Source organism: Dermacentor variabilis, chromosome 8 (assembly GCF_050947875.1).
Source record: "Dermacentor variabilis isolate Ectoservices chromosome 8, ASM5094787v1, whole genome shotgun sequence".
NCBI lineage: Eukaryota > Metazoa > Arthropoda > Arachnida > Ixodida > Ixodidae > Dermacentor > Dermacentor variabilis.
In genome coordinates this window covers 758976-775792 of record NC_134575.1, presented here as the reverse complement: position 1 = coordinate 775792, position 16817 = coordinate 758976, and the positions used below count along the sequence as shown (strand labels likewise).

The window sequence follows — 16817 nt, the reverse complement described above, 5'->3', positions numbered from 1 at the left end:
ATACCATGGGCCAGCGGAAAAACCTGTGGGCCAACTGGATAGATGCGTCAACGACCACGCAGCTGAACATGTGCTGTCACTGAAAGGAGGTGCGCATCTTTCACAACATTGTGCAACTTGCACTCTGTGTGACCAGGCAGCAGAACATTCGCCACAGAAACAATGCCTCTACTGCAAGAAGTGTGAACCATGGTTCCGAAAGATAAAGATTCTTGGCAGAAGCAGAGATACAAAGGTACATGAGGTTTTGGAAGCATTCCATATAAAGAGAGGAAAAAACTGTGTTAGTGATACTTCTGTGACCTTCTTTAAAAGCGAAATGTCCTATCTTGAATGGTTTGGCAGATGATACATTGTGGTCCTTGTGTGCATATCTGCAACTTTCCATATACTTCCTGATTTTTCAGTAAATAAATACAGGTGAAGTTAGCGCTTCTCCTGTGTCGATCTTACGCTCGTGATTGTCTTAGTTGGCACCGTTCTTTCCTATTTCAAGATATCAGCCGAACACAATTATTAAAATAACACACACTCATGAGCATCTGGCTCATGACATCATTAAAATTAAAACAGCCTAGACATCTGATCGGAAAATTACACAGCCCAACAGAAGCTTCTGTCTCATCACTGCTGCTGTCATTCCAAAACTAGGTTGCTGAGGCGACGAAAGCACAAACTTTGCATAGTTTGAAGTGCTAGGAGCATTGAAGGCTAGTTTTCATGCTACCTCCAGTAGTTGTATTTTTAGAGACTCCCTAATCTGCTAGAATTGTCAAATCAGACCTATAAAGTTCAGTCGTCATTTCAGACAGTGTCTGGCATTGCTAGTAGAACAATTCTATCTGAAATGTTGAATGTGTAGAAAAACTGTCAATCACATTGATAAATTTCCATAGACCCAGTAACAAAAGAGAACTAGAAAATCAGCATCTGGCCAAGAGGCAGTTTCCCAACCTTCACCATTTCCAAGGCATGGAATAGCTGTGTTTGTCCATGTGTTTCTGGTAAAAGCGGCCAATGATGAACTCAGCTCATTGAAGGTACTTTTAATTAAAATTTTCTTGTATAGTGTTAAAGTTGACTTTTCTAATTAATCGGCTGAAATGTCTTTAATGACACTTAAAGCATTGTCTACGGCGACATTTGCAAACAATTCTGCAGCAACAAACTTGGCCATGTTCAGTCAAATTTCAGGGTAGTAGCATGGCACAGAAAGGGTTAAATATGAGGTGAACAAGAAACAGACCCCAGATTTAATGGCTTTCTAATCAGCCAAAGATTCAAAATTTTGTAGGAACTTGAGAATATAGACATTGCATTTTAAGCTTTCTGAAGTTGGACAACTCTGGCTTTAGCAGGTGCAATGACTTTGCTCGCTCACACCAAATTACAGCAAAATTCGGCAACATTCCCCAGAAGTTCATAATTACATGTCAAGGTTGCCAACATGAACTGCCATTCTGGTCATCATGGCACAAAGGAGGCATCTGCAAGACCAGCAAATATATTCCTTTCAATTTCCTTAAAACCTTCAATACTATTCCAGTCACTGACATCTCAGTTTAATTCCATGTTTGATACAGAATATCAGAAATCCTTAAAGCCTATCGGAAAGCAAAAGGTGCAGGGATAAAAGCAGCACATTTGAGTTATCCATTATAATTTTATGGACATAATGTAACAGCATGAAAAATCTATAATACAGTACACAATTTAAAAGCAATGACCGAGAAACAAAAGGTTTCATACAGCATGCCATATGTTAGCCTTTACTTGCAAACTACACGCAACAAAAGAATTCAGACTGCAAGGAGACTCTTCACTAGGCTTGTGCGAATATTCGATATTTTCGAATACTTGAATGAATAATGCACTATTCGATATTCCCTTCGATTCGAATTTGGTTATTCAGAAATTTCGAAGTATTCGGCTCGAACGAATAGCAACACGCGGCAGGGAGAAGGCGTTTTCGGAAGTTTCGGTTTTGGATTCAGTAATGAGGAGGGAAGATAACCGATGGTCACTAAGGGTTACGGACTGGATTCCAAGGGAAGGGATGCGTAACAGGGGGCGGCAGAAAGTTAGGTGGGCGGATGACATTAAGACGTTTGCAGGGACAACATGGCCACAATTAGTACATGACCGGGGTAGTTGGAGAAGTATGGGAGAGGCCTTTGCCCTGCAGTGGGCGTAACTTGGCTGATGATGATGATGATGATGATGAATACTTCTCGCAATCCAATCCAAACCAAGCCAGGAAACAGAACTATACTCAGAACAAAGGCGTACAAAAATGCATCTCATCGGCGTGGTGGTGTGGTCGACTGCATTTAGTGGGAGACTGTCTCTGCCGCGGCGGCATTTGATCAATCCCAGCCACCTTGGACCAGTCCAGAGAGCACCATGGGGGACTTGCATGCGGCCAGCAATCCGATTTGGAACTTCTTTGTAAAGATTCCACCAGGAACCGAAGCTCGATGTCTTAAATGCAAGGCAGTCCTGAAGACCCCGACAAGTACGACAACTCTAGCAACACATTTAAAGAGACACCCGGACTTGCACAAGGACTGCCAAGAGAAGCAGGACGCATGCGAAAGGCCATCCAAGCTCAAGGGGGCAAGCAAGGCAAGTGGTCAACAGCCATCCATAACCGATAGTTTCAAGCCAAAAATGAAAGCATCGGCCCCAAAAGCCCAACAGATGACAAAAATGATAGCTCACTTCGTAGCTTGTGGTATGCACCCGTACAACATTGCTGAAGAACTGGGTTTTCTCGACATGATGAAGTTCGCTATGCCGTGCCGTCTCGGACAACGTTCTCGAGAGCCATTATTCCGGACCTCTACGCATCAAGCAAAGAGAAGGTGAAAAAGAAGCTCAGGGACATTTTTGCAAGCGCAGTGGTCGCTTTCAATCACAACTGATGGATGGACATTGTGGGCAAATGACAGCTACGTTTGTGTAACTTGTCACGTCATGGACAGTGACTTTGCAACACGTGCATGCATTGGCTTACACAGAGATGACAGACTCTCACACTGCAGAAAACCTGGAGCTATTTATCGCAGGTGTCATCGAGGAGTGCGAACTTCCAGCCCACGATACTGTGCAGATCTTCGCCGTTACAGATAATGGAAGGAACTTTACTTCTGCAGTAGCACAGTCGTCCTGGAGTGGTGTGCAGTGTTTCGGACACACCCTTCAGTTGTGTGTCAGTGATGCCAAAAGAGAAGTGTCAGGGTTTTTGCAGCTCTGTGCTAAGGTCAGAGCGATTGTGGCTAGATACAAACAGAGTGCCAAGGCCCAAGGACAGCTTCAGGAAATTCAGAGAAACATGCAGCTGGGCCATCTCGAGGTTATACAAGATGTCCTGACGCGATGGAACAGTGAGCTTGCCATGATGGCCAGGCTCGTGAAGCTCCGTACGGTCATCACTGTAGAACTTTCAGAATGTGACGCAGTTCCAAACTTGAACGCGAGTGGAAGCTTATGAATGTAGCAGTGCAAGTCTTGAAGCCACTTGACCATGCCACAGCAGAACTGTCTGGGGACAGACATCCCACGCTGTCACAAGTCATTCCCCTGTTGCAGTGTACCGAGGTGGTTCTAGCTGAACGTGTTTTCGAAGGTGGTGAGGCAGCATTTACAATAACAGAACAGCAATTTACAATAGGTAGCGAGGCACTGGAAGTGGTAAGGAAATACATCTACTTCGGGCAGGTAGTGACGGCGCATCCGGATCATGAGACGGAAATAATCAGAAGAATAAGAATGGGCTGGGGTGCGTTTGGCAGGCATTCTCAGATCACGAACAGCAGGTTGCCATTATCCCTCAAGAGAAAAGTGTATAATAGCTGTGTCGTACCAGTACTCGTCTACGGGGCAGAAACCTGGAGGCTTACGAAAAGGGTTCTACATAAATTGAGGACGACGCAACGAGCTATGGAAAGAAGAATGATGTGTGTAATGTTAAGGGATAAGAAAAGAGCAGATTGGGTGAGGGAACAAACGCTAGTTAATGACATCTTAGTTGAAATCAAGAAAAGGAAATTGGCATGGGCAGGACATGTAATGAGGAGGGAAGATAACAGATGGTCATTAAGAGGAAGCTTTAGCTCGGGCCCAACTCCGACGCGGCCTATTCAAATACATGTAAAACGCAAAAACGTTTTTATGAGATAACCCCTGGACCGATTTTGATGAAATTTGTTGTATTTGAAAGAGAAAGTTAAATTCTAGTGACTGTTGGAAGCGGAATTTCGATTTAGGACTTGAATTTTCTTAAAACAATTTTCAAATATTTGACCGTTTGAAAAAAATAGAAGCACGAAGTTTACAAATTCATAGCTCTGCATCAAGAACTGATATCGCGGTTCTGTAAACGGCATCCATTAGATCATTCAAAGCGGACAAATTCTGTATGTCATTTTACATCTTACGTGAATTTGTTACGTTGGTTACAACGGTTTTACAAAAGTTGTATTTCCCTATGATTAAATTTTTTTAATATTCATATGTAACATATCAATTTTGTCCGTTTTGGATGTACTATTAGATGCAATTCACAGAATTGTATTATCATTTTTAGTGGTTGAGTTACAGATTTGTAAACTTGATAGTTTCGTTTTTTGAAAATTTACGATTTTTGCAAATTTTTAATAAAAAATTGACGACCTAACTGAAAAATTCGAAACCAACAGTCACTAGATTTTAAGTTTGTCTTTTAAATGCAACAAACCTCGTCAAATTTGGTGCAGTGGTTGCCGAGAAAAACGAATTCTCCTTTTACATGTATTTAGATAGGAGCACTCGAGCTAAAGCTTCCTCTTAAGGGATACGGACTGGATTCCAAGGGAAGGGAAGCCTAGAAGGGGGCGGCAGAAAGTTAGGTGGGCGGATGAGATTAAGAAGTTTGCAGGGACGACATGGCCACAATTAGTACATGACCGGGGTTGTTGGAGAAGTATGGGAGAGGCCTTTGCCCTGCAGTGGGCGTAACCAGGCTGATGATGACGCAGTATTGCTTGCCTCAAGCTTCTTGCGTAGCATCAAGAAGAGGTTCCCTGATATCAAGATGTCACACCTTCCTGCATTGGCAATGTTGGTCGATCCTAGATACAAAGATGCCTGTTAGGCTGAACGACCTGCAAAGCAATGGGCGTTCACTCTACTTACAACGGCAGCAGAAGAGACTGTGCCAGTTGATCAACATGGTACAGCAACAAGTGAGAACAGCACCTGCTCTGCAGACCCATCAGGGGACTCTGTGTGGACTGCTTTTACACACGTCAGTTCGCATGCACATCATCAGTCAAGCCGTACAATCTCGGATGAGGTTGCTGGGTGCTTGAAGGCCCCCCTTCTTTCCTGGTCCGACGACCCCCTTGTGTGGTGGAAAAGCAAGGGCAGCCACCTTTACCCAACCCTGGTTGCAGCTGCCCATAGGTATCTTTCGATACCAGCCAACCAGACAAGAAGTGAAAGGCTTTTTTTGACTGCAGGAGCCGTTGCAAGCTGCAGAAGGGAGCACCTCAAACACCAGCATGTGGAACAGCTAGTGTTTTTGCACAAAAATTTGTAGCTTTTAGTAAATAATGAAGTTGTTTACTTTTCCTGAATAAATCCCAGGCCTTAGCCCTCAGCTGTTTTTTTTTCTTTACTTGCTACTATTCGAAGTATTCACTTCGAAATTATTCGAGAAGAATTACTATTCGCTTCAAACCAAAAAAGCACTATTCGCACAAGCATAGTCTTTACACATTTCTCATTGTCTTCGAATTCCCAACCCTAATGATACATGATCAGAAAAAAGCTACACAGAATAATCAAAGGAAGATGCTTTGAATTATGTACAACTTCAGTGAAGGCATTTATGCAGGTAATGCTTCTGTAAGTCAAATTCAAATTTATTAATGTACACAGAATCAACAAGAGTAGATGGTTACATGATGAAACGTTAAAAACCGAGGGGCATGTGCTTGATTCTGCTTCTACCTACATGTAGAAGGAATAGTGTAGCATATATATTTGAAAATGAAGCGAAATTTGTGTTCTGTTGGTTTGACAAATATCAAGATAGCAGTGCAAGTTATTAAGAAAAAAAAAAAAAGCACGGCTGTCTGCTAAAAAAAAAACGCACACAAGAAAATAATGTAGTTCATCAGCTTATGGTTCAACACAAACAAAGCCTCTGTTCACCACATTCGGGCAACCATTTTTAGCAAACCATGCCTAAGGTGAACTAACCTGGATTAAACACTGGGGTGCAAGAGGACTACAATGCTTGAGCAGAAGTACACACACAAATATGAAATGCATGATAAGCGAGCCTAGAATCTGTCAACAGCAGCTATAGTAATGCTACTAGACAGGTGTATAATAATTGCCAAAATGCGAAAAAAAGTGAAGTCTTACGGCGTAGGTGCAGCCAGGTACCTGCACCTGGTTCCTTGTCTGCAGTGGTTCCTCCCCTTCGCCATGCACAATGGTATTTCGACTATACGCGCACACAGCTCTCGCTTTGATTGTGCCTGTGCCGCCTCACAGAGCATTGCCATGGGATGGCATGTTCCCACTAGGAGTGGTCACACCTGTGCAACTGCAGAGCAGCATGCATTTCTTGAGTCTGCTTGTCAAGCACATTAAAAAAAAATAAAAAGGCAAGCTACAAAGCTAACATTTTAAAAAAGATTTTCCAAAATTTAAAAATGGTTCAGTCGCACACAAGGCCCCTTTTCGCCATGAGCAAGTCAAATCTCCTGTTGGATCGCACTTTGCCTAGGATAGTGCGTGCCTGGTTCTGCCGTGCAGCCATGCGCTGGCTTGGGTCAATCCGCGCACGCACCGGCTCCCTCAACGGCACAGTTTTTGCTTTGCACATGGTCAGCCTGGGAATCCGCGATGCAGCTTTGGGTGTCTGCAGCGCACCAGCAGCACTGGCCTTAACGGCGAGGCGGGGTATGCGTGATGCAGATTTGGGTGTCTGAAGCGAACGACCAGCAGCACTGGTGCTCAATAAGATGTTGCGGCGGGCAGTGCAGTCTACCAGGGACTTCATTTTGGCAAACTCTGCTGCATGAAGCTTGGTGAAGTTTGGAGTCTTCCTCACTTTGGATGCCAACTTGGTAGTTTTTGCAGCCACAGCACACTTCGGCGGCACAACGGCTTCGACACTCGACTCTGCAGCAGCTGTGTCTGGGGCAAAAGTCACAGTACTGTTTTCTGCAAAGACCAAGGTAATGCGAAATGAAGTGTCAAGACAAACACTCAGGCATGGCGAGGCAAGCACAGAAGACTGTAGTTCTAATCGAAAGAGAAAGTTTTAGTGTTGTGCCACTGTTAGTTGGATGACAAGGTTAACCTGTATGGGTTTTTCAAAAAGAAAGGTTCACAGTCAAAGAAATGTTCGCCCAGGTCCAAGGATCAAACTTTACACCAACACCTTTCCACTCTTGCATTTGAGTTCACCAGGAGGCTAGCGGATTGCAAAGGAAAGCCGAATTCAACTACTCATTGCACAGAGACATTGAATATTGCAAATTCTGCAGAAATCCACGAGGTGAATGAAGTTCTCCAGGACCAGGATTAATTTTCCTTAACTATAAAGCTTTCTTTCCAAGGAGCCGATATGCACCTTTATAAGTTATACTCTTAGACAACCGTTTCATGAAACTTCCTCCCCCTCGTGCATCTTGCACAGAGTTGACCTGCTATAGTTTAGTGATGGTGTCTTGACTCCTGCTTTCACAGTTCGGGTGCACACACATACTTTAATGAAATGCACTCTCCTATGTGCTCCTTTGAATTGCATCTGGTGCTAATTTTCCAACCTAGTTAATAGGACAGTCATATTCCCAGATTACAGTTGAAAATAACGCATCACTGCAAAAACATTAAAATTTAAATCGAGCCATGAGGTTTAATGTCCCAAGGCAGCATGCAGGCCTAGAGGGATACAGTAGTGGGGTTTTTCGGATTAATTCAGGTTCCCTGGAGTTTGTTAACACACATCTAAATGCATGACCTCATGCTCAAAAGAAAGACCATACCTCGTAAGCCACTGTGGTGGACAATGCTAAACGTCTAAAATGAGAACAAAACCAGAATTTGCCAAGAGCGAGCCATATAGTTGTGTGCAGCAATTCTTAGTGATTTCATGTGGGGTATAATGTTGCAGAGTGAAATCACTCACATGCAGCGCACAAATAGTGCTCAAGGAGAAAGGGAAAAATATATACTATAACATTGTGGCAACAAGTTCCACAAGATTGATCCACCCTCAGCTTTGCGAGTTAATAGAAATCCCAGGCTGACAGAGACACTCTTAGTACGCAGTCGGGTCCCGTCCATGAAAGAAATACGCATCAGTTGGTGGCAGGCTGAGTTTACATGCTACAAAAGACACAGGCGAGAGCCACATGTTTGCAAGCGGGCAAACCCTCAGTCCCTGTCCAGTGGCCCAGATGTTGCGAGTGGCGAAGGATTCTCATAACTGTACTCGGGGTGGGGTTGCTTCCCGTTTCTGCTGCAGTGGTGCATCAGTATGGGGTTTTACATGCCAAAAGCACAATCTGATTATGAGGCATGCCACATTTAAGGACTTGGAATTAATTTTGACCACCTGGGGTTCTTTAACATACACCCAATGCACAGTACACGGGCATTTTTTGCATTTCACCTGCGTCGAAATGCAGCTGCCGTGGCCAGGTTTCAATCCTGTGCCCTCGAGCTTAGTAGCGCAACACGATAACCACTATGCCACCACAGCAGGTATGCATAATAGTTACGTTCTTGCCACACACATAACACAGCTTTGAATAGAGTACTGAAAATTAGGCTGGTTGGCAAATGGTATTACTAAATAGAGTAACAGCGCATGGGGATGGATTGACTGGTTGAATCAGCACATTGTCTCTTCGTTCCATTTGTCCTGCCCTATGTGTTACTGTACTTGAACTCAGAGTACAACACTTAGCAATGCCAGCCACAATGGGCTCTCACAGATGCTGGGCACATTAATACTACAAACATCTGAGTGTGGCATTCGACATGTACAATATGTTACTGCACAGTTATGACACATACTTCATCAGTCTGTGTAGTTTTGACATGAAAAGGAAGGGTGGCCAGCACTTAAAGTAAGTTTCAGGTTTACAGCACTCCGACAAAGAACAATCCATGGCTTCGTCATCACCACTTTGAAGCTTTCAACAGATATGAAAGCATTAAATTATATTCACATAAACCGCAAGTGTTGCCACAGCAGAGTACCTCAATGAAGCAACTGCACAGCTTCAGTACACAGCAGCTAGCTAGGAGTCCAGTAGCATTCCACAACAAACGATAATGTATTTAGGAAATTTTTAAACACCAAAGAGACGGTGCAAAGATGGATGTGTGGAGCGACAATAAAAGTTCACTTCAGTCAAAGCCACTGCAACCGAGGTTCAAGAAAGAATACGAAAATGGTATGACCACATTCTAGGGTCTTGTCGACAAGCAGGTGACTAAGAAGCGACTGGGGTGCAACGGTGGAAAGAATGCCAGTCAAGAAAGGGCAAGATAATATCAATAAATATGGCAACACCAAAAGCCAACTTTACCACGTTACCGTTTTTACACTTTGCCCTCATCAGTAAAACGCCCCCACGGACCAACAGACAATTCGTAAGCATATAAGTGTCGGTAAACGCAGAAAGCTAGTCGACATAGCGGAAAGCCGTAAAACGCGGGGGGCCAGGCGCTCGACAGGTCGACGTTGATAATGTACACCCTTGCAATTTTTTAACAATAACGCGCGAGTGTCGACCGCAAGGCGTGTCAACGGCTTTGTAGCGGCAAGGGCTGCAGGATTGCAGACTTTATGTGCGGTCATGCAAGACGAATTCTAGTTCGAATGTATTCTGCAGCGCTGTTCGGCTTTAGGTTATCACCTCACCGCTACAGGGCTACGGACATGCCGCGCGGTCGACAGTCGCGCGTTATTGCTAAAAAATTGGAAGGGTGTACCTCACACTAACGACCCTGCTGATTCAATGCGAATTGAATCTTATGCGATGTCTATGCAAAACGTAAATGTGCACAAAAAGAAAAGAAAGAAAGAAACGCACCTTTGCCCTTAGCCAGCCCACAGGCAACGGACTGCCGGATGAACTTGACAACTTTGGCCTTCTTCGGATTGCCCTTGTAGGTGTACCCCAGCTCCCGGGCCAATGCTAGGAGCTCGGCGTATTTCTGAGACTCGAGGTCCTCGATGTCTGCTTGGTTTAAGCCTTCCATGAGCGAAAGAGCGGCCATAAAGGTGCAAAGTGCGCCGAAATTCAAAAGCCCAGACAGCGTTGTCACGTGATCTAAGGTCGTAAGGTCACGTGACAGCGCTCATGACCGTTGCTCTCATGGAGGAAGGAAACTGAGGAGAAGCCCTACTATGGTATAGCCCATAGAGTTTCTCAGTAGTGACAAATTCTATGAGTGTTGCCTCAACCCATAGAGTTTCTCACTACATTACCTAGAGGGAAATCTGGCGCTGCTGCGCTGTGGTATGCATGGGAATGCGGGTATATTGTGGATTCGGATTGGCATCGTTCTTTTAGGGACAGGACACCTTGAAGACGCGCTTGGCAAATACCGTTCCGTCTGTCACAATGATTCACTTTCTACTAAAACAGCACGTGAAAAGCTGTTTTAGCTTTATTATTACGCGAAAACATGTTTTGTTTAATTATGAGAACTTGTTATTGTGTGTACGACTACATGTTACGTAAAAAGTATCAGCGGGCCGCTAAAGTTGGAGGACAGACGACAAGGTTCGCGCTCGCTTTGAAACAGTTGGTCGTCTGTTCTTGCATTTCTTCGCTTGGTCATGCATTGTGGGAGAGTAAAGATGTAATATGCGTGAATGGAAACATTTTATGAATATTTTACTTTGAGAACGCGTTATTTGCGTAGCCATATCCACGTTTTAGACGAAGCCTTTTACAACACCAGCCAACACGAGCCTCGCAGACACATATACCGTCATTCCCATGACGGCACGGTGCCCCCTTAAGAAACTCCCATAGACGGTGGCGCCAGATTACCCTCTAGGTGTTATAGTGAGAAACTCTATGCCTCAACTAGGGTGGCTAGAATGGGGAGGTGTGAAGACCGGCCTCCGGAAGCTGGCCCCAAAACGCGTTCCTGCCGCGTGACGACGCTGCCGGCCGGGGCGCCGTTTAGGGCGCCGTAGTTTCTCGCGGCGTCTGCATACCTCCGGGCGGGAAAATGATTTGGTAGCGCTTAGTTTTAGCGTTTGAATGCGTTAGAATCTGACCAGACTTTTTGCTCTACATTGTAGATGCTGAGAGAATTTAATGTTTCGCTGCTCTCATTCCACTTGGAAACAGCGAGCACCGACTACGCAGCGGACACAGCAACGGTTTTTGCGACCACCTCTTGCCGAGATTAGCGCGCCTATGCCTCGCCGAAAGTATAGTTCATAGGAACCGCCGCACAAGGCCAGCGCATTGGAATAACCTTGAATGTGTCGCCCGCACATAAGTCACATATTTGGAATTGTAACATTAAATGGAAGAAGTTCGTGCAATATATCAGCATTGTGGTGAAGAAATTCTAGAAAGTACAAAGCGCTTGCGACTTAATACATGTTTATTGGAAATAACACAATAATTGCATATCACATTTTTACAAAACACAAGGCTTAACCTTCTTGGCTTTGTTGTGGATGACACACTGATTTTTAAAAAGTGAATACGTGTTATACAATAAAACCTAGACACCGATCCTGTTAGATCAGCGGAATGCTTCCTGCAGCAAATCTGTGCCACATAGGCTGCTAGAAGCAATAAATTCTTGACAATTTTGCGTGCAGTCGCGTAGTGCTAAATGCCCGAGTAAACCTGTCCTCGAGTGTCTGAATGAGGTTGTTTAGACAGACTAAGGGATACTGAAGCCCCCCTCCCCCCCCTAGACTGAAATGCATAAGCTTGCATACTTCATTATAATGATGAACTGCGCAGGAGTGGGGTGATCATTGGCTCCGCTGGACTGTCTCACAATACCAAATGAACGCTCCAGGCAATCCTGACTGAGGCGGGAAGTCATCAAGAACCTGAACTCAACCTTCTCAGTTAGATACGTCAAGAGGTCTTCAGTGGAATGTATGGTCACACGCAGACCTTCTGATGTGCCCTTGCTTAAGAAGCCGAGCCCTTTAGCATGGGCCTCCCACTGATCCAGAAACGCCAGCATGCTGTTAAGTGCAGTTTCTTGAGCACTGCCACGTCTGAAACGACACGAAAAGCATTTACCACCGGCACACGAAATTGAGCTCAGTTGCTGTGTGCATACCTCAAAGCTTCAGCTAGAAACCGTGATGACATGGCTTCAATTGTTTTAGCCATCGCGTCAATGAACACCCTTGTTGGCTCCAGATTTGAGTACTGTTGCTCAATTTTTTCTCTGTGTAAGTTCATGGCGTGCATAACTGCACTATTGGTAATATTGAAGGCCAGATTTACCCGCATCTTTTCAAATCCATAGGGTATACCTGGGAATATGTCAACTTGGGTGCAACTTTCAATGTCAAGGCACTGCTGTCGACCTTCCATATCGTTGCAACATGTTCACAGGGTGTCAGGGAATAGCGACAGCAGTTCACACCACCTACTTTGAAGAAAAGCTTAGGAAACGCGAGAAAAACGCAGCTGCACTACACCGACCACGAGAGTTACATTGTACTGCACCGTGGCCTACGAGACTGACAAGCTTACGGCGCCCCCGCGCTAGCCACCCTACTCGCGCCCCCGACGGAAGCGCCAAATTTTCCCCCAGTGGGAGGAACGCGCAGCGGGGCCTCCCTAGGCAATGGCGGCGACGCCGCGGTCTTCACACCTCCCAATTCTAGCCACCCTACCTCAACCTACATGGGAATGATGGGAAGTACAGGCTTCGGATTGACTTCGTAGACTAGTGGCGTTTGCTTGTGGCGCAGTAAACAAAGCTATACTCAAATATTATCGCGTAAAATCTAATTATATTTCTGCAGTATGTTATATAATGTACAACACGCTACATAAGCTTTGTATGACTTTCAGATGGAAGCATGGTTTATTACTATGGTTTGTCACCAGAACACACCAGGGTATGCATACTTGTGCGATTCTGTTCCCGATTTAACGCCAAAGAATAAGTATTTATTCATTTTTGCAACAGCAAAACAACCGTGCATGTACTTATATAAAATACTCATCAAGTATTTCTGGAAATAAATATTTATTGTGACAAAGCGTTGCGCCCTTGATCGGAATGCTGCAAGTGTCGTCTGCTACGACGCCTGCTCGCTGCCAACGCGAGATTTTTCTTGCATACGACAGGCACTCGCGAACTCTCTCGCTCTTTCGAAAAGGTGCGTCGGCTGTCACGATTGCTAAACGTCTTCAAGTGCTTTTAAGCACATCTGCTGCAGTGCTAGCTAGGACACTTGTGGCCTCCTACGAGTATGCTTCATTATATTTTATATTGACGTACCGTTTCCGAAACGTTATGGCGTGGCTTTGCACTTACCCATTTTGCGACACTAGACTACAGCCAGGGAGCAGCAACCTTTCCTACCACAAGTAAGTTTGTGTCCTCATTCTTAAAACACGCATTTCAATGAGCACATAAACGAGCAATGCATAAGGAAGCCCTCAATAAAATTTGATTTTCAAGCCACTAGAAGTACAACTGTCCATGTCTTGTATCAGTAGTACCTTCTTTTTCCTATTCTGAAGTTTCATAATGTACGTAACGCTACAGCGCCAACCTAACACACTTAACAAACCAAGGTCCAAACTGTCAAAACGTGTTCTTTCATCGTTTACGATGCCGTCGCTTTCTCGTCAGGGCTTCGACACCACACCGCGACACAAACATCGTTCCAGCCGCTGGCCCAGTGCCTATCACCAGTTCGAGCAACAAAACAAAGGCAGAGAGCTATGAGCAGGGACTCTGGCTTTGAGTTGCACTCTCACTGCAGGTTACAGCAATTGCACTTGGAGCGAAACCGAAACTGCCAAAACATACTTGTAGACTAGTTCGCCTGTCAACAGGGTGCCAATCCAATTTTACGTCCGTAGCCATGTCCGTAGCCTACTTCCCATCATTCTCGTAATGGTTGAAGGAGCGTAGAGTTTCATATTAGCATTTTATTTAGAAACTCTATGTGTGAAAGTGTATGTCCTGAGCGTTGCTCACTGCAGTATTCTATGACTATAGTTGATCACTATATGCGCTGGAAGGCAACGCGGCAACGTTTCTGGAGCGGGAATGAAGTTGGCGTGCTGTTGACGACGAGCGGCAAGTTTTCGCGCTTTCCCGAGAGGTGTCAACAAGTTGTTTGGATTGGAAAACTTAGCGTGTCGTCACTAACATAGAGTGACTATATGGTTACTAAGCTTTGGCTTCGATATAGCTGCAATATCGAACGGTGGCGGGCCTAGATGCGCTCCCGCAGCTCTCCCCACGATCGAAATAGGAAGCGTGTCACATTGTCGCTACGTAACGTATACATGTAACGTGTTACTATTGTATGCCTATCTTTATAACGTTATCACTCAGGCGACAACAATCGGAGGTGTCTCCATGCGTCATGCGGTGTGTCGCACCAGCGTACATCCCAATCGAGGTAACTGCGAAGCTCCGAGGAAGCACATTTTGCTAGCTTTCGTGGTCCTAAAATTTGGTAACACTGAACTTAGTGTCACACATTACGTCCCCCCTTTTCTTTGGCTTCAGGATTGGATTGGCGCGGCTCGCTACGTGCTTGCGCGCGCTTTTCGGAGCGCAGATTGATGCGTGCCTGGTTTCTGCACTAGGTATTTACACCATCACTTTTCGGAGCGCAGATTGGTGTGCGTCTGGTTTTTGCACTAGGCTTTTATACGATCGCTTGTCGCTGCTTTCCTTTTCTCTGGTTTGATTCGGCGCGGCTAGGTGCAGGCGCGCATATTTGGTGTGCGCCTGCTTTCTTGCGCTGGTCTTTGAACACATCGCTCGCTGCTCGCTCTTATATATAAGAAAACGTTGCGCCGCCGGCGTACCGTGTACGTAAGCGCGCACCAATGCCGGGAAACATTCATACAAAAGCAAAGGGTCAGAACACTGCGCTTTGTTTTTCATTACTTTGTCATGTACCTTCACACTGGGTAGCGCCGAGCGATCGCTTCTAACAAACGCAGAAATGAGTCTTTGCAGCGCGTGTGGCCATTAATTGACTACCCAGCACAGCCATGTGAGGTGCGACTCCAGGCGGAGAGGAGGTGGCGCTTCACTTTCTGCATGCCAATAACTTTCCGTTGTTTGCGTGTGAACGCCCGTGATCGGGTCCACAAATTTCATGCTGTCTGGTTTAGTTTCCCATTGCAGATTGAGGCTCACTCCGTTAGCATCCACTAAGTTCGGGATGCAGTTGTATGCGGCCCATTCATCACTGCAGTGTGGGTGGTGGTCCCCGGTTCAACGTTGGCTGCAATAATGGGGCCTAGCGTCGCCGCGTCTCGTCTGTCGACCTTGAATAGTCGGAACTGCCCGGTGATCACGCAGGTCATGCCGAATACCCATGGTCCAAGGTCTGCAATGCCGCCGTGATTTTGCCGGCTCGGCGGAACCTTGTCGCGCGCCCATCAGGCGGTCTCGATTGTGTTTTCGCTTGCCGCGAAGGAGGCATTCATCAATTTGCACAATCCTTCGGGGCCACCGAGTGGGTGTCGCGCCAGCAGCTCGTCCCGCACGACCTCACGAGCTATCACGGGCGTTCACACTCAAAAACTAGCAAGTTAATAAACTGAAGCGCCAACTCCTCTCCGCCGGCTGCAGGGTAATTAACTGCACCGCTGCTGGAGTCGCACCTCACATGGCTGTGGTGGGAGTCAAATAATGGCCACACGCGCTGCGAAGACTCATTTCTGCGTTTGTTAGAAGCGATCGCTCGGTGCTACCCAGTGGTAATTAAGGTACATGACAAAGTAATGGAAAGCAAGGCGCAGTTTTCTGGCGCGCTTACATACACGGTACGCCCGCGGCGCAGCACTTCCTTATATATGGCTCGCGAGCAGCGAGCGATGTGTTCGAAGACCAGCGCAAAAAAAAAAAAAAAAAAAAAAAAAAAAGCAGGCGCGCACCAAGTATGCGCGCCAGCACCAAGCCGCAACGAATCAAGCCAGAGAAAAGGAAAGCAGCGACAAGCGATCGTATAAAAGCGCAGTGCACACACCAGACGCACACCAATCTGCGCTCGAAAAAGCGACCGTATAAAAGCCTAGTGCAGAAACCAGGCGCACATCAATCTGCGCTCAGAAAAGCGCGCGTAAGCACGTAGCGAGCCGCGCCAATCCAATCCAGAAGCCAGAGGAAGGGGGGAAGTAATGTGTGACACTAAGTTCAGTGTTACCAAATTTTCGCGGTACAATTTTCTAAACACTGTTTATCTAGCACCCAGATATCAAGCTTTACAAAATAAAGAACATTAAAATAACTCGATCGAAAGGGCTGTTAACTTGGATAAAATGAGCTGATGAAAGCAACTGAGTATGCCACGATCAACCAGACGTACGCGATGCGTTGAAAGATTATGCGCACTCTTAAGTCTCAAATGGTGCCTGTGCGTGCAAAGGCACCTCGCCTACTCGAGAGAGATGAAAAACGAACTACTACTCTTTGCAACAGCAACTTTATTTTCTGCAGTAATACATCGCGCGATGAGCGGCATCGACAGCTTGCCGGCGAGATTCTGAAGCACGGGAGAGCCCATGCGAACTAGGGCCGGCTGGCAGAGCGGT

The 16817-nt window shown here is 45.7% G+C and overlaps 1 protein-coding gene and 1 long non-coding RNA gene across 9 annotated transcripts in view; one reads left to right on the top strand and one right to left on the bottom strand.

Moving 5' to 3' along the window:
• Positions 1–16817, top strand: part of LOC142589519 (uncharacterized) — a 580475-nt gene that overhangs the window by 502206 nt on the left and 61452 nt on the right. For 2 of the 8 annotated variants that reach the window (XR_012829873.1, XR_012829876.1), the window contains exon 1: positions 14129–14337. The exons of 2 other annotated variants lie outside the window; for them this stretch is intronic. This is a non-coding gene — a long non-coding RNA (uncharacterized LOC142589519). Of the gene's footprint in view, positions 1–14128; positions 14666–16417; positions 16816–16817 lie in introns of those variants that run through there. 4 more of the 8 variants (XR_012829877.1, XR_012829874.1, XR_012829875.1 and 1 more) reach the window with 4 other exon arrangements.
• LOC142589517 (uncharacterized) lies at positions 1541–10478 on the bottom strand. Its single transcript, XM_075700923.1, has 2 exons — positions 10110–10478; positions 1541–7221 (listed from the first exon to the last, which is right to left on the bottom strand). Exons 1-2 carry the CDS (start codon positions 10294–10296, stop codon positions 6713–6715), a joined length of 696 nt encoding a protein of 231 aa, XP_075557038.1. The 5' UTR covers positions 10297–10478; the 3' UTR covers positions 1541–6712.